The sequence below is a fragment of the Ambystoma mexicanum genome, chromosome 2q (genome assembly GCF_040938575.1).
Source record: "Ambystoma mexicanum isolate Mex_15411 chromosome 2q, UKY_AmexF1_1, whole genome shotgun sequence".
Taxonomy (NCBI): Eukaryota; Metazoa; Chordata; class Amphibia; order Caudata; family Ambystomatidae; genus Ambystoma; species Ambystoma mexicanum.
In genome coordinates this window covers 1,219,657,220-1,219,680,255 of record NC_090924.1, presented here as the reverse complement: position 1 = coordinate 1,219,680,255, position 23,036 = coordinate 1,219,657,220, and the positions used below count along the sequence as shown (strand labels likewise).

At 45.2% G+C, this 23,036-nt stretch overlaps 1 protein-coding gene across 1 annotated transcript in view; it reads right to left on the bottom strand.

Annotated features, from left to right (window-relative positions):
- The window catches only part of AHR (aryl hydrocarbon receptor), a 723,464-nt gene that overhangs the window by 374,441 nt on the left and 325,987 nt on the right, over positions 1-23,036 (bottom strand). The window contains exon 3 of the mRNA XM_069648615.1: positions 7,349-7,464. Within this exon, the coding sequence (XP_069504716.1) occupies positions 7,349-7,464 (116 nt within the window). The remainder of the gene's footprint in view (positions 1-7,348; positions 7,465-23,036) is intronic.

Here is a 23,036-nt window from a genome sequence, read left to right as displayed (position 1 = left end):
CTTGCTCTGTCCTTCCTTTTAACCCTTCTTACATTTCTTTTCCTTTTTCTTCTTCCTCCAACCCCAGCATAGCCCTTACTATGGTCGTATCTTCCTCTTTCCAGATATCTCCCTTTTCTTTTCAAGTTTGTTCTCCTCCTACTCGTTATTTTCTTTGACCAACTTCAATCTCTTCCGCCAACCTGCCTTCAACTTCGCATCTGTATGTTATTTCACTCTGCACCATTGTGCTCCTCACAATCCCTTTGCAACTCCTATGTTGGCTACTATGAGCCCGCTTTCATCATGGCATATGGTTCTCTATCTGGGTAAACTGGGTCACATGTGGCACTGCCAGGTTGGGTGTTAGTGATTGGTGTGCTGCCTGTCAGTGTTCAGAGCTTTTATAAATCTGGGGTGCTATCTCGATATCAGGGTGGACCACTGTGCTACTGACGATCCTCATGAAACTCATAGATTGCCAGGCGAGTGGATATGTGCCCCATATACCCTACCATTTTCTTGGCATCTGGTGTCTAGCGACGTTAGAAAAGGGTGGAGAGACTCAAGGGAATCACCCATTCACAACTTCTGGGCTTGTATCGCTTACAGGAGGCTTACTCTAGCATCAGAATCCCCTGAACACCATGAAACTAAGAATGGTCCTTTGCCACATATGCACCAATTTTATTGTGCCTTGCCCTTTTATTTTAATCGTCCACAGTTCTAGAGGACTCCCTCCTGGTTGGTTGTTTCCTCTTCATAAAGATTTTAGGGCTTCATGGGATCCGAATTAGAAGATCTGAAGGGATCAGAATTGTTCATCTTTCAAGATCAAGCCAGATCTACCCATTGTGAAAAAAGTAAGACATGTTCCCGGTTCTCTTTACTTTTCTCTGGAAGCCCTGGTGCCAAGACGGCCTCCAATAGAACTCTTTGCCCGTGTAACCAAATCTTGGGATAAAACTCCTGATACCCATGAAAATGGGTTGATGCAGATGTCACTTTCAAGAAGCACATGAAAAGAAAACTCTACTCCGGTCCTCACAACCTTCTGTTGACTCTCGAAGTCAAGGAGTACCAGTTTTCTTGTCTAAGGTCACTGGCCTAGGACATTTATTTATTATATAAATCTATAGTCTTGGGCCTAGTAATTAGTCCTGCTCTTAAGTCTGTTCTAACCACCATTCCCCCTTTACCTCTTGTTCTTGTGTGGATTTTACCTTTTTGTTCCATAGTTTCCACATGAAAAATATAATTGAATATTTATTTATGGGACATTCAGGATAGGCTACCCAAATGTAATGTCTTTTCCCCCTGACTCCTGGAAATGCCCTCTTCATGGTTCTGTCTGCATCCTATTTCTGCAGAAGGGCAAGGGGTTAAGGGCGGGATGCCCTTGAGTCAGTAAGTGTTAATTATTAATGTGCCCATGATGTGTACCAGCCATTTGTTTAGAGGATCCTGTATTTCGTAGGATAGCTCAATGGGAGACTACAGCACCAGTAGCTTCGGTATATATTATTCTAGGTACTGCCTAGTTACTCAAGGTTCCCCTTTAGTTTGATATAGGAGGTCTCCCTATGTGGGTTTAGAATCTGGTCAAATTAGTTCCCAGATTAATGAGGATGAAATATATTCCCACAAGTGTGTTCTATCCCAGCCTGCCTTCACGGTCATTTGTTCAAAGTCAAATAACTCTGAGTTGTCTATCAACCAGCTGCATTAGGAAGCCCTCTAACATAATTTCTATTCCAGATGTCCCTTTGTCCTTTAATTGTTTTTTAGTTTCTGTGTTTTCTGTTTGTGTATAAATAAAATGGTCATCCTTCCTTGGTCCATGTCACATGGCAGGTGGCAGTCACAGAGCCTCAATGCATGCCATTCAACAGAGGCATCGACCACCCCCACTCCAACAGCCAGTTGGGGCAGACAGAGTCTGACATCTTTTATTGCCACATAACTCTAATACGATCATGTGGGACATGTATATAAAGCTTTTTTTAGGGAGACCCAAAGCTCCATTGTAATGAAAGGATACATTTGCCTTTAAGGGAAATCATTTCCATTCACCCGGCATTGGTAGAGTGTGTTCAGATACAATTACAAGCTCCCTAAAAACATTGGGGAAGTAATTACACAGAAATAAAGCAACATGCAGTGACTTTCTGAGTCCTGCAGATACAATTTTGCCAGTCAGCAGCTTTCCAACCACAGAATGTACAACACAGGAAGCAAAGTTACAAAAAGAATGATACCCAGCAGAATATTCTAAAGACAGTTAAACGAGATCAAAAGCAAGGATTATTTCCATAAAAACAAACCGTACTAACAATTCTCCAAATGTTTCCTTAGCTTCCAAATCATAGGTGGTTGAGGCGAAGGGGACCAAAACTCAATACAGGCAGCACCAGAATGTGAGGCAAGAGAAAGTACATTCCAAAATGGTGGACAGGCTATTTATGGATTAGCTCCAGCTCCCTAAACCCAAATGCAGAATTGGGTGAAATCTTGAATAGTAATGAATGAATCTATGTCCCAACTATAAATTATAGGTGAAGATGGTTGCCAAGAGCCCACCCATATAAATGAGAAAAGTAAAATACCCAGAGCTAGAGATATGGAGGAGGTTGTAGAAATGTCAGCAATGGGCAGCAAGTAATTTCAGATAGAGAGAGGTCACAAGAGGAGGTAACACGACCCAGGGAAGCAGTGACAGTGGTTGAGAAACCCAAAATGGCAGGCAAGGGGACATGATTAGAGAGTGGGAGTGACACTGAGGAGGTGATAACATTAGGTGCAGAAAGTGACTTGGAGAAGGGAGAGACAGAGACAAACTGATAATTCTGTTAGAGATGGTAGTACACAGTTGGTGGAAAGTTTAACATTGAAGGGAGAATGTTTAGAGGTGGTAATGGCAGAAGGTGACCCAGGCCTGGTGGTGGTAGAGAGAGGGGATGATGAGGTGACACCAGGAGGTAAAGGACGAGGTAGGAAGATGAGGTGGTGAAGGAAAGACCAAGAACAAGATAGAGAGCAGCCTCCTTGATAAAGACTGCAGGACATTTCCAGCAAGAGGATCAGCGCACAGCAGGACTAGATGGTGGCAGGCAGAACAAGCTCAGGCCAGGGAGGAGAAGGGGAGAAGAAACAAGAAGAAGGTCCCACAAGGCAGAACCACAGGGAACCATCTTCAGCTTTCCACCCACTATCCCAAGTGACAGTTAGAGTATGGGACTTATGAAAGCCTGAACCTAGACCACCATCCTAAGAATGGTTTGGCCACTCGATAGCCCACAACACCCAGAAGATAGGGTAAAGAAATGCTTTAGACTTGTAAAGACTGGCATGAAGAGTCAAAAGTCCAAGAAGGCCTGAGAATCTGGTAAATGCCAGCCATTATATTTCGGGATGGTCTTTTAGGGGCGTAAGAAAACCAACTACATAGATTTGAATAACAATCCTGACCATTTTCCCCTTCTAAAAACCCTAAAGAAAAGATGTTAATGTATAATGGATTGTCTTAGTGGTTCTACATTTGCAAGGTCTGTACTATCTCCTAGGTAAATTGGGAATGTTAAATGTCGGGCTCAGGGCTTTTCAGGAGGGGAGAATGGATTTAATCCAGGGACGTTTTCCAATATCCAGGGGGTAATAAGGGTTGAGTCTATTGACCTTAGGTTTACCAAGTGACCTGCAGTCTGGCCCTGTGGTGTCCTTATCATCAGAGTGTACTTCCCCCCTTACAATACTCATAATGAGTGGCCAGTTCTAAGGTCTCCTTGTTCGTCTACTCAGGGAAATTGATGCAAGATTGACCATGGGCTCATGCAATTGGAAGGCAGGAGGGCTTTATTTCATGATTTCTAAGGTTATGGTCTTATATACAAATATAGACAGTGGGGGTCATTCCGAGTAGGGCGGTAAGGGTTAACGGTCACCGGTAACGAGACCGGTGCCGTTAAACCCTTACCGCCTTATTCCGAGTTCCCTTTGCGGGTTGGTACTTAACGCCTGCCTTTTGCAGGCGTTAAAAAACCAACCCGCAAAGGGACCTAGTAGCTAATTACGGCACCGTAATTTATGGTGCCGTAATTAGCGCCTTCCGCATTCCCATTGAGCCGTATGGGCAAAAATGGGAATGGGGAAGGGCCCATGGTGAATGGGGAATTACCGACCCCGCCAACCTTGGAATGGGGCGGTAATTCCGCCATTCACCATGGCAGAGTCGGAACAATAACGGCGTCAACCAAGCGCTAATAGCGCCTTGGTTAACGCCAGGGTCAGAATGAGGCCCAGTGTCTGTTAGTGGGTATCAATGATTGGGTGGAACCGTTTGTTGCAGGTTGCGTGATCTCATTCATAACAATATAATTCAAAGGCCAAAACATCAACAGAAGATTTGTGACCAAACAGGTTGCATTCCAATACTATTTATTTTCTAGGTTAGAATAATGCTTGTGGATCGAACAGGCAGTGGTCTGTCTGAGCACAACACTGCAGAGTTTCAGGGAAAACACAATCAAGGGAGAGCGATACAAAAAAGTCTAATGAAGGACCATTTCATCCTTTCAACCTTTCAACCTTGTAAAGTGGTCGGAGATCCTCTGGGTAGGGCAAGCTCTGAACAAAAACGTAAATTAATAAATACATATATAGACCTGTTAACAAATTTGATCATTTATAAGAGTTCATAGCCAGAGCTATGTCCTGCTTGATGGTTCACACACAATATCAGTTCCTGAATATTACAAGGTTTCCAGAGCCCTTCCTTCATAGTCAGATTGAAGGCTATACCACCTAGGTTTGAAGTACAGCAAGCAAAACAGGGCACCAAAATGCCTTGATGTTCAGTCTATTTCTTCCTCACCTATCTTAGAGGCAATGCCAGGCTGAAGTATTACCACATTGCGAGCCAAGGTTGGTATATACAAGTTATGACCCTAGTGTCTCAGGAATTCAACAACGTGCTGTTGTTCTCTCACAAGCCCAAAACATGTCCTGTTCACTCTGGAAGGGCTATGAGATTAAACTAGGGTCTAGGAATATAGCCTTCCTAAAATGACTACCTCTTCGCCTCTAGCTTAGCTAAGAATTTGGGCTAATGTTATGTTATGTTGATTTACAACATGCACCGTTACCACCCAGGGGCAGTCTCAAGGTGCTCCGATGCTTTCATCAAGCTGCTTATGATGGTCTTCCCCTTCTAGACTCAAGTTTGAATGATATCCACAAAACTCTGACTTTCACTACCTCTCCTCCGTTCTATTATATACATCTTTTCCTTGTGGTACACTACCCTGACTGTTGCTGACCCATTCTCTGGCATGGATTCGCCCTTTCTGCCCACGTTTTCCTTCCTTTCGCCTCACTTCTTCCTAACTTCCTGAAATTAGATAATTCCTGCTAATTCAATTTGGTCTACACTCTCTCCTTTAATGATTCACTTACCTTTCCTACTTCAGATGTTTCTCTCCATGTTTCCCCTCACTCCCTCCCACTTCAACCTGCCCCATACTAGGATGATTTCCTCCTGCCTGTAGATTCCTTTCTTAGACATTTCTTCTCCTGCTTTAAGTTCTTTCCCTTCTCCAACCATATCCTATCCCTTGCATATTTTTCTCCTCGTCCTCCTACCTTGCTCTATCATTTCTCTATGTACCACTATACCATTCACACCACCACTGCAAATCCCTCAACACTGGCTAATGTGATCTCCATTTTATATTGCAAAAACATACATATAAAAATATACTGAATATCTCGGAAGAAGGACAATACTAGGGAGCATTGCATTCACAGGAACAAATTCTACTGTATTTAAAAAAAAGTCTGGGATGTTATGTGAGATTTCAGAAGATAGTAGATTTCTATGGTAGACAACATATATAGTGCGCACATCTCAGAAAATCAGGCACCTTAAAGTAGCTTGCAGGATGGGATTTTGTCAATGCCTTATTGAATAAGCCTTAGTCACAATGGAGATCAGTGTTTTTACAACGGCTGTGTGACAGCCCAAATGATCATGGTAAAGGGTTCGCTAATAGAGTAAATCGTGTCACATGTGGCTGTGTCAGGTTGTGCGCCAGTGATTGGCTTTCTGCCGGTCCGTCCCTCCACACTCTTAGCTATGTATGCATGGATTATAAAGTGGTTGTTATTTATACTTTTACCACAACTCTTCATTCAGAGCTTCCAAAATTATTGGCCCCAACTTGAGATCACGTGGAACAATTACACTACTTACCTAACACTGACATGACTGGCATCTTTGCAGCACCACAGGTTTTTGGTTTACGGAATATGAGCTGGATGCCCAATTGTGCATGCACCTGTTTTTAAACTCGTGTGTGAGTGAAGACCCCACTGGCAGGCTCTCAGGTGGCTCACAAAAAGATGATCTCACAGGTCCATAGTGTTATATGTGATTTTATCAAAGTAAAATTCAGAGTGGTACGTTTTACCGAGGTAAAAACTATCGAACAAATTCCAATTTATTTATTTTTTTAATTTGGGGGATCCCCCCACTACAAGTCCCTCGTTGTGCTACCCTTTTAACCGCATCCCCACCCATGCTTACCCCTTACCCCACTACAATATGTGTATATATATATTTATTTTAAATGCTCTGTATTTTTTGATATGTTTTACTTCAGTAAAACGTAGCACCCTGAATTATTTTCGGTTAAATGACTGGATACCGTCCATCGCTCAATGTCTTAACACACTGGCCTAAATTGCCCCATTCACCCTCAAATAGCCTAGCGGACAAAAGGCATAGGTATGTCAGCAGGCCAAAGAGATCCCAAAGGAGATCTGGGGGATTGCCTATTCACTATAACTACCTTGCACCCACAGCCAAAGCAGTCCAATGTATAGTGAGTAACAGCCAATACTTGTACCTGGATCTGGTTGAAAGAGGATATGCGTGTCATGTCCACTTCTAGGTAAACATATTAGGAATGGACAACTTGACCCACAGAAAAGAACACCTGTTAGGGTCACAGGATACCGGCCATGACAACAATTCTATATTATACATTTCAGTAGAGTTCATTTGCATATGAGATGGACATCACAGGATGTGGATAGCTGGTGACTATATGAGGCCTACCTTAAACAAAGGGCTCCAATACAATCGTTAGTTTGCTGTCAAGAGCATGTATAGGTTATGTTGGTGTCCACAGCTATATTTTTGTAGTAACCATATACAACATGTTAGACAATACATCAAGCATGTAAGTGAAAAATAAACCATCAGATGAATAACACACGCAAGTATACCAACTGATCATTTTTAGAATGTCCTTTTCACTACATCTATCAGAGTTCTCAGCAATTATCATATTAAATATATGTTAAAACCAACCTGTAATAAGAGTTCTCCTTCAAGCAGATACACATTTCCTCCAGATTGTCTGGGTTTTGCTATTCTGTGTTCGTCCTGATTGCCAGTTCCATCAGTTCTGGAAGATTTTAGAGCAACTGCAAGAAAGAAATGCATGCATTGTATTATTATCAGTGTTCATTATTCACTTATTAATGCTTTATGCTTTGGAATGTAATATTTACATAATAAAATTCCTTCCTTTGCAAATAAATACACAGCCTTTCTCAGCAATATGTGACCTCCAAGGACCCCACAGGGTAGTGGGGATGTTCTTACGCTCGGACCGTTTCAGACAAACCTCTATCACATGGTTGACAATGATAGACATACACATGGTAACACAGTATTTGGACAAAACTAAAGTTCTCAAAAATATCAATTTCTAGGGTACAAGCAGTACCTAAGGGAAAATCAACACAAATGATCTCTCTGGGAAGCACAAACATGTCTGCAAAGGTGTCCAAAACAAACCATTGTCCCATTCTAAGTAATCCTGAGTCTGGATAACTCCTGGCAGATTAACACAGGTTTAAAATATTGGGATTAAGGGATCCTGCAACCTTATTTCCGCTTCCATGTGGATATACCCCAGTACATGTGGATATATCCGGTTCTAGGTCAAATGTTCAAATGCAAATGATCGAATGACAAAAGGGTCGAGTCAATTTGACGGTAAAAAAGGGTCTAATTATTATTATTATTTACTATTATTATTTTTTTTAGTGGTTCCCCCCAAACTCCCGTTTGTGGTGCTAAAACACCTTTTTAAACCTATACCAAAGCAAAAAAGATATATATATATATGCTTTAAAAAAAAATCCACCCTTTTGTTTTCGGTCAAATTTACTCAACCCTTTGGTCATTCGATCATTTTGGTGTTGAACCTTTGACCGGACACCGATATGGTGACACCGATATACCCCAGTACATTCCCAGGCTCAAGGGGCCTCAAACTCTTACAGGTCTTCCTATTTTTTAGGAGGAGGATGATTGTCCTTCATTTGTGGACCAGAGTGGTGCTGGTTGGTCGGCTCACGATGCCATTGAGGTGGAGCAGGCCTACAATCCAGGCATGGAGTCGCAGGAAGACAGGAGATTACTCTATGCTCCAATAGGAGCTTGCACTAGGTCTCAACCCACCTCTCTCACACAGGGTCCTGTTTCACCACTTCTCCAGCCAAATCACTCACTCCTCCTTGACATCTAAAAAGAAGGCTGTTCCTCCACTCCTCCTAAGTGTAAACCCGGATGTCATACCATCCACTGTTTTCTCTGTACTACTGTTCTTCTGACTCTCTCTGGATGCGAAGCCTTCCTCCTTCTTCAGTTCATTTTCCATAACTTCCCCACCAGATGTTCTCTTTATGTCCGTCTCTAATATTCCTAACTCCTCCACCTCTTTCAGTAACACTTTCATCAACTCCTCATCTCATCCCTTTATCTCCCCCCCTTTAATATGTACTTTCCTAGTCTTATAAGGAACAAGTTACTTACCTGTAATTATTGTTCTCCAGCATGGGTCTGGTAAGGATTCACATGCTCAAGAATAACGATTACACAACAGTACAACATTACACAACCACGGGAGGTACCAAGGCTCAACAGAAGCAAATAACTCTTGCCTCTGGAACAGATTCACCTGAAGCGAACAGGTTGCATAGCACTTCTTGGCCGAATCTGGACTCTTCCCTGGAATCCCTGTTGACACTGTAAAACTTTTCAAAGGTGTGTGTGGATCTCCACGTAGCAGCCCTGTAGATATCCAGCAGGGGCACAACAGCCAGCGACGCCGTAGTTGCAGCAATCACTCTGGTGGAGTGGGATTTCGGACGGCTGGGCATCGGTCAGTTCGCCAACCGAAGACAGTACCTGATGCAGCCGCAGAGCCACTGTGAGATAGTAGCCTTGGACAGGGCCTTCAGATGGTTCACAGGACCAAAGTTCACAAACAGCTGGGAAGTCTTTGGAAAACTCTTAGTATGTAGAACTTCAGGGCATGAGCAATGTCCAGCGGGTTCAAGGCCCTTTCAGCCAGCACCAAAGGTTTTGGGAAAAAAACGAGCAACGTCAAAGGTTCATTGTGGTGGAATGCCGATGGAACCGTCAGCCTGAAAGAGGGGTGCGTCTATAGCACCAGACTCAATTCGTGGAAAGTCAGGTATGGCTGTTTGCGGGATAGAGCCTGTATCTCACCCACCCTCCTGGCGGAGGTGATGGCCACAAGGAAAGCTGTTATCCATGAGAGGAACTTGAGAGAGGCCCGATGCATAGGATTAAAGGGGGCCCCCCCCATGAGCCTCATCAGCACCAAATTGAGTTCCCACACCGGCCCGGAGTCTTCACTGGTGGGAAAGATCGAAAATGTCCTTTGAGGAATTCCTTGATGAGTCGATGAGACCAAAGTGAAGAGCTTTCTGGTGACCTGGTGTAGTGGGAGATGACCGCCAGATGTACCTTGATTGAGGCGTGTGCCCGTCTTGCCTTGGCCAAGGATAGCAAATGTGGAAGAATCAGCTAGGCCGTGACCGACAGAGGAGTAATCTTCTGTGACTGACAACACGTAACAAAACGCTTCCACTTGTGACCGTAGCACTTCAAAGTCGATGATGCCCAGGCATTGGTGAGAACCTCCATGCAGTTCACAGGCAACTCATATCCTACAAACTATAGGGCTGAAGAAGCCACTGCCTCAGGTTGAGTGGTCCTGGGTCGTAATGCATGATAGCGCCTCTTTCTCTGGCGAGAAGATCTGGGGCCACTGGCAACTTGATCGGAGGCGACGCTGACAGGCTGAGATGGTTTGGATACCAAATCTGCCTCAGCCACATAGGGGCAATGAGTATGATCCTGCACTGTCACTGTCTGAGTGTATTGATAACTCGTAGCAGGAGAGGCACTGGAGGAAACGCGTACAGAAACATCCCTTTCCGCGGGCAGAGATGTGTCCCCAAAGCTCCTCAGTTGGTGGAATATGCTGGCAAACCTCTGGCATTTGGAGTTCCGAAGTTCCCACCTTCGGCAGGAGCGCAATTACCTGCTGAGGGAATCTGCGATGGTGTTCTTGACTCTCGCTAGGTGAAGAAGTACGAGGAACATTTCTTGTCCAACGGCCCAGCACCATAACCTGCGCTTCCCTGGAGAGCGCCAGGGATTGAGTGCCCCTTGTTTTCTGATGTAGAACATTGTGGTGGGGTTGTCCTTGAAGATCCTCACCACCTTGCTCTTCAGAGACAGAAGGAAAGATTTGAGGGCCCAGAACACTGCCTATAGCACCAGGGAAGAGTCCATGGTGACCGTCTTCTGGAATGGAGGGTTCTGAAACCCTGTGCGATGTTGGAGCAGACACCCACCACCTTATCGCCCGAAGGAACTCGTCGTCCAGAGTGACCTTGTCTGCAAAGTTTAAGGACACTTGTTCCCAGCGAGCGTCCAGGAACTCCTGAAGAGGTTGCATCTGTAACCTGCAGTGCCGGATGAGGTAGATGCAGGACAACATCATGCCGAGCAACAACTTGATGGTCTGCACCGTGGCCGTCTTCATCGACAACAGCTGCTTCACCTTCTCCTGAATGGTTGCTACCCTCTCCTCCGAGGATGATGCTAGGCAGGATACTGTGTTCAGTCTAGCCACCAGGAACAGCGCGGTCTGCGATGGTGTCAAGCAGGACTTTGGATAACTGATGAATCCTAGATCCGTCAGCAGCTTGACGGCAGCCTCCGTGTGTCTGACGGATGAGCCAGTCGTCGAGGTACAGGTATACGTGAATCCCCCATAGACGCAGATCGGCCGCCACCGGTGCCAGGCACTACGTGAACACTCTGGGAGCCGACTTCAAGCTGAATGTTAGGGCCTTGAACTGTTAGTGCAATCCATGCACCACAAAGTGTAGAAACCTCCAGTGTTTCTTGTGAATGGATACATGAAAGTAGGCATCCTCCAGGTCCAGCAACATCAGGAAATGCTTTCTTTCCAGTTGGTCAAGTGCATGATGCAACGTGACCATGCTGAATTTTTGAGACTTGAGGTACTTGTTCAGACGTCACAGGTCTAGAACAGGCCTCCAGCCCCCTGTCTTCTTTCTTACCAAGAAGTATATGGAATAGACTTCTGGAGCGCCATAGCATGGCCTGCACCCCCTCTAAGAGCTGAGGGATGTGCTGCTCCTGATGGGCCACAGGAGGGATCCACTGATACCTGTGCTGAAACTCCAGGGTTTGACCTTATGCGAGAACAAGCAGCACCCATCTGTCAGTGGTGATCTTTTTGCACTCGCTGACTAACCTCAGCAGCCAGGCTCCCACCGGGGTGCACGGGTGGGGGCACAACTTCTTGGCTGGTTCAGGCTTGCTTCGGCGCCAGCACCCTGACCTGCTGGCGACATTGTCCTCCTCCACCATAAGCCTGGGAACGGCCTCTGTGAGCTTCCTTGGTCGTGGATCTGGAAGGCTGGAAGGCTGACGATATGAAGAGGAGGCACCTTTCGAAGACCTGCTCGACTTTCCTCTGGAGGAGCGAAAAGAACAGCAGTGCTGCGGGAGGGTGCCCAGGGAATGGGTCATCTCTGTATCCGCCTTGATGGCCTGTTGGGACTCGTCGATGGCCTTCCCGAATAGGTTATCTCCGTCTAAAGGCATGCCCAGTACCTTTGTTTGGACCTCGTGGTTGAAATTCGTGGCTTTCATCCAGCCTTGACGACAAAGGCAGACACTGTTCCCCATCTTCTGGAACCCTGTGTCTGCAACGTCCAGCACCACTGTAATGGCATGATCCAACGCTACCTCTCCCTAATGGAAGAAAGGGCAATCGCCACCATCCTCTTGTCATCCGAGGGAGGAAGTCCAAAATCGAACCCAGCTTGTACCACAGCTCCCTGTTGTACCTGGCTAGCATCGCCAGTACTTTGGCCGCCTTCATGGTGGACACCACAGTGTAAATCGCTTTCCTCTCCGTGGCTTCCAACTTCTTACCCTCTCTATCCGGAGGGAGTGAAGCCGTTGATCACTCATTAGAAGAACGTTTCCTCAATGCTGCCGAAACCACTAAATCCGGCGATGGGTGTGACCTCAGACGCTGGGTGCGGATTCCGCTATACATACTTCTTCTCCAACCTATCCCGCTTGGCTGGAGCCATGCAAGGGTTCCTAAAGAGGGCCAGGCCTTCCTCCCAAACATCGTTGAGGAGGGTCACTGCCATGATTGTCGTCCTCTTGGCCTTGCATCTCTGGTACAGGAAACCCTCCTTCCTGGTTTCTTCAGGCACAAGCTGGAACAGCTTGGAGGCTCTGGAGATCATAGAATGGAACAACCCCAACTCATCCGGTGGGGACGCCATAGGCTGCGGGCATCCGCTGCCCGCTCCAACGATATTGTTGTTGTCTGTCATTGTGTCCGTATCCTCCCCGTACCCGTGTCTGGGACCGCTGGGGGATAGGGATCCTGAGGCAGATTTGGAGGCTGAAATGGAGGTGTCGGATGGTGCTTCCTCTTCTATGCCGGCGGTTGGTCAGGGTCCTGGGGGACCGTTGGAACCAGCCTTTGTGGCATCCTCTTCTGGATCTGAGACACCAAGTTGTGGAGGGTTGATAAGATGACTAGAGACACATCCCTCGGCAAGACTGGCATGATCGGTACACTAATCACTGCGCCGTTGTCGCCATCATCATCCTCTTTCACATCCTCGTGGTCGGTGTGTAGGGACTCCAGGTCCTAATCGTCCGTGGATTAAATTTCCATGGCTTGGGCCATGGCCTGGGACTGATCCGGGGCCTCCTTGCCCCCCATTTTTTCCACCCTGTGTGGCTGAATTCAGGTTCTGAGATGGTGTCCCCTGCTCCGGTCTGCTGACAGCCCTTGTCAAAGTCACTACAGCGGCCTTGCGCCTCAGAGGAAGGGATACATTCAGCGCTGTGGGGGCTACCTTTCCAGGGTCAGTCCCTTAGCTTTCGAGAGAGCAGCCGCCACTAGCTCTATCGTCGATGAAGATTTATGCTGTGCCGTCTGGGCCTTCTTGGGCAGCTCAGACTTCTTCTCCTCCGTCGGCGGCTTCTCGGGCTTCTCCCGGAGATTAGCTTGGTTGGAAGACTTTCTCTTCGAGAAGAAGCTTGATTGCCGGTTGACAATGGAGGTGGAAGGTCATGTCGATCGCGCCCTGGCAGCCGCGGGACCTGCTTCCGCTGTGACACCGGTGGGCCCGGACTTGCGGTTCTTTGTCTTATCTTGAGCCCCAATGGATGAAGCACCCTCACCGGACTTAGAAGACCGCTCCTTGTACGGACCAGCCTTGGGTGAGGCATGCCCCTGCTCGGAGCACAGGGCAGAGGCCTTGGTGTTCAGCCACGCTGCCAGTCTACTGTTCTTGTCCTTTGTCGTCTTCTTGGAGAAGCCACGCCATATCTCACAATCTCCTTCCTTGTGGTCCAGCAGTAGAGGCATTGCAGGTGTTTGTCCTCCACAAACACATTCCGAAGACCGAACTTAGTGCAGGGCTTGATGAGGGACCTTCCTTCCTTCTTTTCCTCTGTCATGGTTGGAGGGCGCGAAGTAGGCTTTGTGGCCTACTGGAAACTTCGATGATCTTCACCCTTAAGGGGCACTGAACTTCACCGACAACGGGTCCCCACTGCCGGCAGATGGAGAGAAGAGCACACAGGCTCCTTCTGAACAAAAATAGAACCTTTTTGCATGAAAAACATGAAAAAACATAGAAGTAGCTTGCAGAGAAATCTCGAGAACTCCCAACACTGAAGCGTGTGGTAAAAATCTGAAGATAGCTGCCAGAGGAGGGGCTTAGGGAGAGGACTGTCATTGGATGGGGGCAGTATGGGCAACAGGACAGTGATTGGTTTAGAGGAGAAAGTTTGTAAGTGAAAGTGAAACAGTTTTTCCTTTTACAGAGGATTCCCAGCCTGACGACAGGGAATATTCATGAGCATGTGAATTCATGTCAGGCCCCATTATAGAGAATGCTTCCTTTTGATCCAATAGCCTTTTCCGTCATCCCTCAGGGTTTCTTTCTACCAGGCCTCTTTCTTCTTCCTGCCATCATGTGGGTCGTTCTCCTCTGATCCCCTTATTTTTTTCTCTTTATTTATTGATTGTGGCAGGTCTCTGAGTAAATGTGACCTTGTTGCCTAAGAGGACACATGCAGTTTAAGGAGGGCTCTGAACTCCAAAAAGAACTTTGCAAAATAATGTATCAGGGGGAGTTATTCCAAATTGTATCACCCTGAGCAGTGGAGTGTTTTCAACGAATAGAAGATAACTTAAAGGAAAGAGAAGTGGCCAGCATGCCATTAGTATTTAGTATGTATTTATTTATATTGCGCACCTAACCCAGAGGTAGCAAGGCGCAGAAGCATCATGAGGATTGCAAAGCTTGGTTACACACAGAGGTATGAGGTCCAGCTATGGTTACAATGCTGGACGCGTCATAAAGAAACAATGCACGCCGAAGAGGCATAGGTTACAGCGATAAATATAAACGATATTAAATACAAGAGGCCGGTTGTCTCGTGAAAGGTATCTGCGCCGCGCCGTTGACAACCTAAATGTACATAATTTACAAACATAGTGGTGTGGGGCATCCAGGTTGCAAGAGAGCAGGTGGTCGTTATGTATCGTGGGCCTTGAGCCAAAGGATGGTCTTGGATCTGAATTGGCGGTAGGGAAGGTCCTCTCTGCAAGTAGGAGGAAGGGAGTTCCAGAATTGTGCTGCTTTAACCGGGAAACTGTCCCCTCAGACATTGTGCGTTTAAATCTAGGCACCAGGAGGAGGTTAGAGTTGGCTATTCTAGAGGAGCGAGAGGAAGTTGGTCTGGAGAATCTAGTGATAAGGTAATGAGGGGCTGCTTGGTGGAGGCATTTCTGAGTAAGGGAGGCCGATTTAAGGAATATTTCGTCTTTAGTGGATAGCCAGTTAACAGATCTTCTGGAATCGGAAATGTGGGCTTTCTTCGGGATACTGAGGGCTGCTCTTAGGGCATTATTTTGGAGGATCTGTATTTTGGTGGTGATATATTTGTTACAGCCTACATATAGTGTGCTGCAATAGTCCAACTTGGACAGATTCAACGCCCTGGCTAGTGTGATGCAATTGGATGGAGAGAGAAAAGGTTTAGCTGCTCTGATAAGTTTGCATGTGTAAGTTGTGGCAGAAGCCATAGCACTAACTTGTTTTTTGAAGGTGAGAGTTGAGTCTAGGTAGAAGCCGAGGGTTTTCACTTCCTTGGCTACCGTAAGCTTATTGTTGTCAATTATGAAAGAGGAGTAGTTTTGCTCCAATTTGCTAAGGTTATGTGAGGATCCTAGAAAGAGGAGTTCTGTTTTGTCATCATTCAGGCATAGACCGTGTGTGGCCATCCATGCCTGAATGATGAGGTACACTCTATTGACGAAGGCCAAATCCTTGTCATAACCCCCCATCAGAGGGATGCGGATCTGGGTATCATTGGCATAATTAGTGTAGGTGATACCCAGACCATCCAGATCATCAAAAAGGGGCTTCGTAAATATTTTGTACAGTGTCGGGGAAACGCATGATCCATGGGGCACGCCACAGGTGATAGGGGTTGGGTCAGCTGCTGCTAGTAGGGAGAAGACTCTCATCGTGCGGTTATTTAGAAAGGATTGGATCCAGTCAGTAGCCTCTTGAGAGAATTGGGCTGCTTTTTGAAGGTGGTCACATAAGATCTTGTGGTCGACCAGGTCGAAGGCAGCTGAGAGATCAAGAAGTAGCAGTAGTGCAGTCATACCCCAATCTCTCAGCTCATCTATCTGTGTTTTAAGGTCTATGAGTGCAGTTTCAGTGCCATGTTGAGGCCTGATGCCCGACTGTCTGACTCCTAAGAGCTGGAAGTGCTCGAGGTGAAGTTGGATTTGTTGGTATGCTAATTTATCAAGGATTTTAAGAAGGAACGGTACTGTGGTGATGGGGCGGTAGTTAGTGGGAATAGAAGAGTCTAGATTTGGTTTTTTGAGCAGGGGGAGGACCTATGATTGTTTCAGATTGTTAGGTACGGTGCTTGATGTGAATGACGCATTTATTCATTTGGTAATAAATGGTGCAAGATCACAAACCGCATCCTTAATCAGTTGTGCCGGGCATAGATCCCGATGGCAGTTCGAAGGTTTGAGGGTAAGAATTACCTTTTCTACCTCTTTGGTAGATACTTTGTGGAAGTTAAAGTTGGGAGTGTGCGCATGGGGGTGCGCCTGCGTAGAGTGAGTCTTTTTAGGGATGAGACTACTCTGTCTAGTAGTAGAGAGAAGGGAGTCTTTTTTAATGTTTATCTTTGTCTTGAGGGAGGAGATTTTATTGGCTAAGGCATTTTGTATACTCGTGCACCAGTTTTTATCCTTGAGGCATGCGTCAGGAGCTTGGATAGGAGATTCAACCTCTTTTAGTATAGTAAAGAGCTCTCTGGTGTTGGATTTGGCTTGTAGGATTCGGGTGCTGTAGGACATTTGTTTGGCCAGGATAATTTCTTTTTTGTATTGGGAGGCTAGTCTACTCGGGTTATTCTTAGTTTTTTCAGAGGGAAGTGATCTCCAGATTTTTTCACAGCGTCGCTTTTCCTGTCTGAGGGTTTTAAGATAGGGAGAAAACCAGGAGTTGATGTGTTTTCTAGGTTTGCTCTTTTTCAGCTGCAATGGGGCTATGGTATCAAGAGATGAGAGCATGACTTTATTGTAGATGTCTACCATCATAAAGGGATCTGTGTGGTCCGGGATAGCGTTCAAGGTTGGTGCGATCATTGGGATCAGAAGGGGATCATTAGAATGATGAAGCATCCATGGAGGGAAACAAGGCTGAACCTTACAAGTTATATAAGCTTGGGCCATTTTATGTAGACATCTGAAGATCAAACATACAGTTTTGACTTCACTTCTGCTTTGAAACAGCACTGCATGCAGGAATGCTCAGCCTATGGAGACATGGGGCTCATTACAGGGTTGCTGGTAAAATCCACTGGTAGGCAGTGGGTTACCAGCAACCCTGTAACACTGTTTCCACTGCCTGACTTCCCGGTGCCACTGGAATATTATGGCAGGTGGCGGAAACAGTAAATCCCCATTCCCGTGGATTCCCGTGGAGTCCTATAGGATTGGGGTCACTGAAGCAACTGCACCGTTGCTAACGTTGCTGGTGCTTCAGTGAAAACACTGCCGGTAGGGGCAGTCTTAATTTTACGCTCCATAAAGGGTGCCGGTATGTTGCTACCAACACCCTTATTTCCAGACCGTCAAACTCATATTGAGGCATGTGGTTTCATTTGCAGAGACAGCAGACCAAACTCACAGCAGTTGTTAATGGTAGGATGGTTACATATGGGCAATGCAGTACTCTAATTAAGAATTGACTGCAGCACCCACCACCAACATCATGTTTTTGAGGGGAAAGGAAAGGCATATTTTTTCTGAGTAGTTTAAGATTGAGGAAACATCTGCTAAACACTGCATAATTCTGAGGAGCCCGTAGAAGTTCTTCATTGAAATAGAAACCAAGATGTTTACTGTAGAGCTTCATGGTAAGGAGAATCCAAGAAAAAGACTAATACATTTTTTTTAAAGCTCATGCAATATTTTGTTTGTTATTTATTTATATAGCGCTCCAGACCCAGGCGTAAAAGGCGCTTAGGTAAATGGTTACAGGATACAGTTTATACATTTAGATTATTTTACAGATTATGCAATTTATACAATATAGCAGGTTTAAACACATTTAAGGATCAAACACATCTTCATCCTATCCTTATAGATTATCCTTACTGCAGCATCCTAATTCTCTCATTCAGGCTCCTTTTCCTGCTATAGTTGCATCTCCAGCTCTTCCTCTTTCTCAATTCAAGGCATCACTGAATGAGTTTTTTCTCACACCTCCCACCTTTCTCCCTGTTACATGCCCCCCTATCAAGCCTCCCCCCTCTTTCAAGTCTATATCTGCCACTGGGATGGGAACTGGCTAACGCCTCCACCCTGGTGGCGCCTACAATTCTGATGTGGGAGCTGGGGTAGGCTATTGCTCCCGACATGGGTGTCCCTCTATATGCTTCCCACTCCTGGTCCTGCCCTAAGTTTGAACTTGCTTAACTAAACAGGCATTAGTAGCAGGGCGAAAGTGAGGTCTACATTTTCCACCCATGAGGCCACTATCAGTTTACTGTTATAGACTTTGGATTAAAAAGTGCCCCGTAGAGACTATTCGAACACATGTAATGTACATGAAAACGCTGCATTTTGGAAAGAATCATCTCACATGAAGAAGTGTTGATTTTCAAAACAAAACCGCCTCATGCAAACAGAATACCTGTTTGTGCAGATCTTTCTTCAGATTCTTTTGTTCTCCTCAGAAAAAAACACAGAGGCCTGCACAAATTATGTTTTCATATTTTGTGAGAAGATGCTAGAATGTCCATTGTAAGTTATATAGAGTGAGTTAAACTTATCGACATGGTCTACATTTATTAAACTGTCATTACCAGTAAGAATTAAACAATGAACATTTCTTTTTTAAATATAACCTTGAAATAGTCGAATAAGCAGGGCACTAGTAAATCTGAGATGTGACTAACACGTTAACAGAGATAAATAGGAACTGATGTGGGTACTGCGGACAAAAGGCCTTGCTCTAAAATAACAGAAAAATAGCGCTAAATGTGAGGTGCATGTTAAAATAAACATTTTTTCAAAGTCTGCGTTCTCTGTTTCTCCTTTACACGTGTGGATCTTCTGTGTTTTTCATTAGTTGTTTGCATTCTCAATCTAAATATATAAAAGTAAAAACGTGTGGGTGTGTAGCTTACAGGCTGCATGACATTTGCACACCCCACCCCTTTCCCCCGGATTTCAGCAAAAGTGAAAATGTGTGGGTGGGTTTGTGGCTTCTCATATGTTCCCTATACAATTCCACACCATTTCACCAATTAGCACCATATTTTGCACAGTTGCCTGTACCTATGAGGGATTGAAAGCTCGGGCAACGCTGGGTATATCAGCTAGTTAAGCAATAACAGAGGAAAGAGATGGCTTCTAGATAAAGAACACTCCTGTGCTGAGCTCAGTGAGTAGTTTTCTTGGATTCTATCTGGTTCTGCAAGGTCACAGGTTGGAAGAGGTAAACCCAACACCTCTTGAGAAGGAGGTTTATCAAGATGTTCTGGTTACCTTGCAAGGAGAGTTATATGACCATTTAATATGAAAGGATCTCACACGTTTTTAGCTGTGTTTGTCACATGTGTGTTTTTATTTGCATTGAAACACAGTCTAGACACATTTGTCTGCAAGGAGAAGGTCAGCCGACAAGTGTTTCAACCCCAGAGGGTTTTTATCAAGGCAGATGGGTAAGTTTCATGGGAACAAATTCCGTGCAGTAATCAATGGCCAATGTCAGAATGTCATCCAGTATGCAAAGGGTTCATTAGGCTGTTGCCTGTGAGTCTGCTCTCTCGTCTGGTCAGTTAAGCAATAAACCCTGATGCGCCGGGCCATTTCAGGGTTAGGTAATACCTCATGCTGAGCAAAAGTGAGTCCCTGTGGCATTACCAGAACCGGTAATGCCCCGAACGGAGTGGTTTGTTAGCATCTCAGCATGCTTATTGGGATGCTAATAATTTTTTAAGTAGAGAAATGACATGGCTGTCATTTCTCAACTTTAAAAAAATGACAAACCTATATGGTCGCCATTGCCAAAGTAGAAGGGAACTACATGTAGTTGCATCTGTAGTCGCAGCTCCCTTTCCATGGCGCTCATTGCCGCAGTAGGGAAGTGGTGGAACATTGACAGGCATTTGGGTGGTGGGGAAGTGGCTGGTGGATGTGAAAATTGTGGACGGCCCACATTCCAAGCTCCCTCGATGGCTCGGAAGCCCACTGGCCCCCTTCCATGGTGCTAACATTCATTAAAATTCCTACTTTTCTACAGCATCGGTTGGACATCCTTTTATATTGGTACCAAAGTACTATTGTTGTTTGTTTTAGTTCTGTATCAGCTACACCCTCCCCTTCGGCTCATGTTACCAAAAGAGGCAAATGATGTATATCTGGTGGACTGTGCCTGTTTCACCTTTATGAATGGTTTCACTTACATGAATATCAGCACCCCAGAGGGGACAAGAGGCCCTGCCAGGTAACCAGAGAGATCGGAATGCAGGGTTTCCCAATGTTCTACACCCCTGTCCACTCCCCCACCACCCCATCCCCTGTCCCACTTAATTGAAACTGTCTGGTTTCTTGCCAGTGTCTGGAACACTGGTGTTCTGGTACTTCCCTGTGGCAGCATTGGCCGTCATGGAAAGGGGGAAGGGACTACATGTACTTCTCCCTTGACCATGGCAGCCATCTTGGCTTGTAGTTTGGGGTTGGGAAGGTTGTTTAGCCACTACTCATCACTACACTCCTGGAGAACATTAGGAATGTTGTCGCAGGTTGTCCTTGATTTCTATCTTACACAGAATTCCTCTTAAAAACAAGCATTAGGAAAGTCAATATTTTTGGCTCTTGAATAGTCAGTAGAGTGGCATGTGCCTGTGCCAGGCACTATCATAATATGCCCAGGTACAAACTACTCCATTTGCCAGTTTGTTGCCTTTTAATGTCCAGATAGTACAATTATAGCAGTGCCCGGCGAATGCCTATCTTCTGCCTACACAAAAGAAAAAACTATTCTCTTTACCAATGCTTGTTTACCTTTACAATGCTTAGAGAGAGCCAAGTAGCAAAACGTTTCAGGTTAAAAGAGAGAGCATGGACTGTACTAAAGAATGGCCTCTCCCCAAAAATATGCTTCAGTGTTCACTAGTTTCTCAAGTGCTCCCGCGTGGCATCTGAGTTCAAGAACGGTGTGGTTAGGATATGGTGTGAAGGCAATGCCCGATATATATATATAAGCTAGGACCTACGTAGACATGGAGGTGAGCGATATAAAGGCATACTTTCGGAGTGCATGACAATTTTGTCAGAGAGTTATTGAGAAAAATACAGCATATTTACTAAGAGGAACTTTTTAGGCTATTTTTGTTGTTTGTGGCCCCAGGGAAGGGAAGTCTTTTCTAAAAATCTCTGAACCGGTTTGTGGCTGCCACTAAGTTTGACAGACAGGATTTCCTGCATGACATGGGACAGGCATATTACATTGATGTGAGGGGACAGGCTAAACATTGGGTAGCATGTTGGTCCTACATCATGCTGGCTGTCCTGACTATTTCAAAGAGCCGTTTGTGTCCTTAGACACAGTTGGCAGATGTTCTAAAGAAACGTTCAACTCTCAGGAGAATTGGAATAAGATTTTCAAAGAAAATATAGAGCTGAAAAGATGGCTCATCGAGTCAAGTGCTCGCCTCAGAAATCTGTGTTCATCCTTAAGGACACAGGCGTGACCCTCGACAGACCTGACTCAGCCGGGAACATGCAAGGGTGATACATTGGCTAATAATAAAGCCTATTACCTCTGACCTTAGAAGCAGGAGAAATACAGAATAAAGTGCTAGGTACAACTTGTTTTTATTATTTCAATAGTCCCTCCTTAACAAGTGTGTATTGATCTCTTTGTGCCACTATTATTATTACTTTTGCTCCTGACATTGAAAATCACTGTACCAAAATCTGCATCCATTTTTGAATAATGAGAACATATATTGACTTAAAAAATAGCAATCTTGATATGTTAAAAATGTCAAGCATTAAGGGAGCACGGGAAACATTTGTGCAGTTTTCCAATGTAAGAGGAATTTGGACAGTTGTATACTGAACAGGGATGGGAGGATAGCTCCGGGGCATCGCACTTCATTGGAAACAAGGCAATGTAGAATAGCATGGCTTCGACAATTTAACTCTGCTTTCCTTCCAGGCAAATTCCGCTACAGCACGTTATTAGTGACTTGCTGCTGAGAAGGACGCCTGATGCAAATTGGAGTAGTGGCAAAAAGAAAAGAAAGTACAAGCAGTTGAGGACCAGAAAGAGTGCAAGTTTGGAGCATTATTGTTATCGATCTTATTTACTAATAAGATTCATTCTTCCAAGCCTAAAAAAGAGCACTTTGGGGCTAAACACGGTACCATTCAGTTCCAAGATTCAGTAAAAAGCGTAAAAGGGTATATACACGTCACGCAGAGACTGCGAAAGTGAATTTTAGAGTCATGAAGTCTTTTCCAAATCCTCATTATTCCAGTGGGGCATTTGGAATTAGAAGAGGTTTTCCGTGTCACAACCAGAGTGATTGGCTAGGAACATAAGGCCACCATTCTTATGCAATGATTTGCAATCGGTAGCCATTGTAGCAGGGATAGGGATGAATATGCTCACCTAGGCTTTCTATCCATCAAATCAATCAATCTTGCAATCAGTAGTCAGTGGAGCTAATGGACAGGGCTGTCTGTGCTCATTGTGGTAATAGAAAGAGCATTCTAGCTGTCGCGTCAATCCATCTTGCAATCGGTAGCCAATGGAGATAGGGGATACAGATGTATGTGCTCACCTAGGTAATTTAAAGAGCATTCTAGCTGTGGCATCAATACACCTTGCAATTGGTAGCCAAGGGAGCTAAGGTACAGGGATGCATTTGCTCACCAAGGGAACATACCACAACACATTGTGATCTCAATAGTAGAAAGATTGGAAGGCCCCGAGAGATTGAGTTGCAAAATTAGAGCCTAGAAGATACACAGAAATGT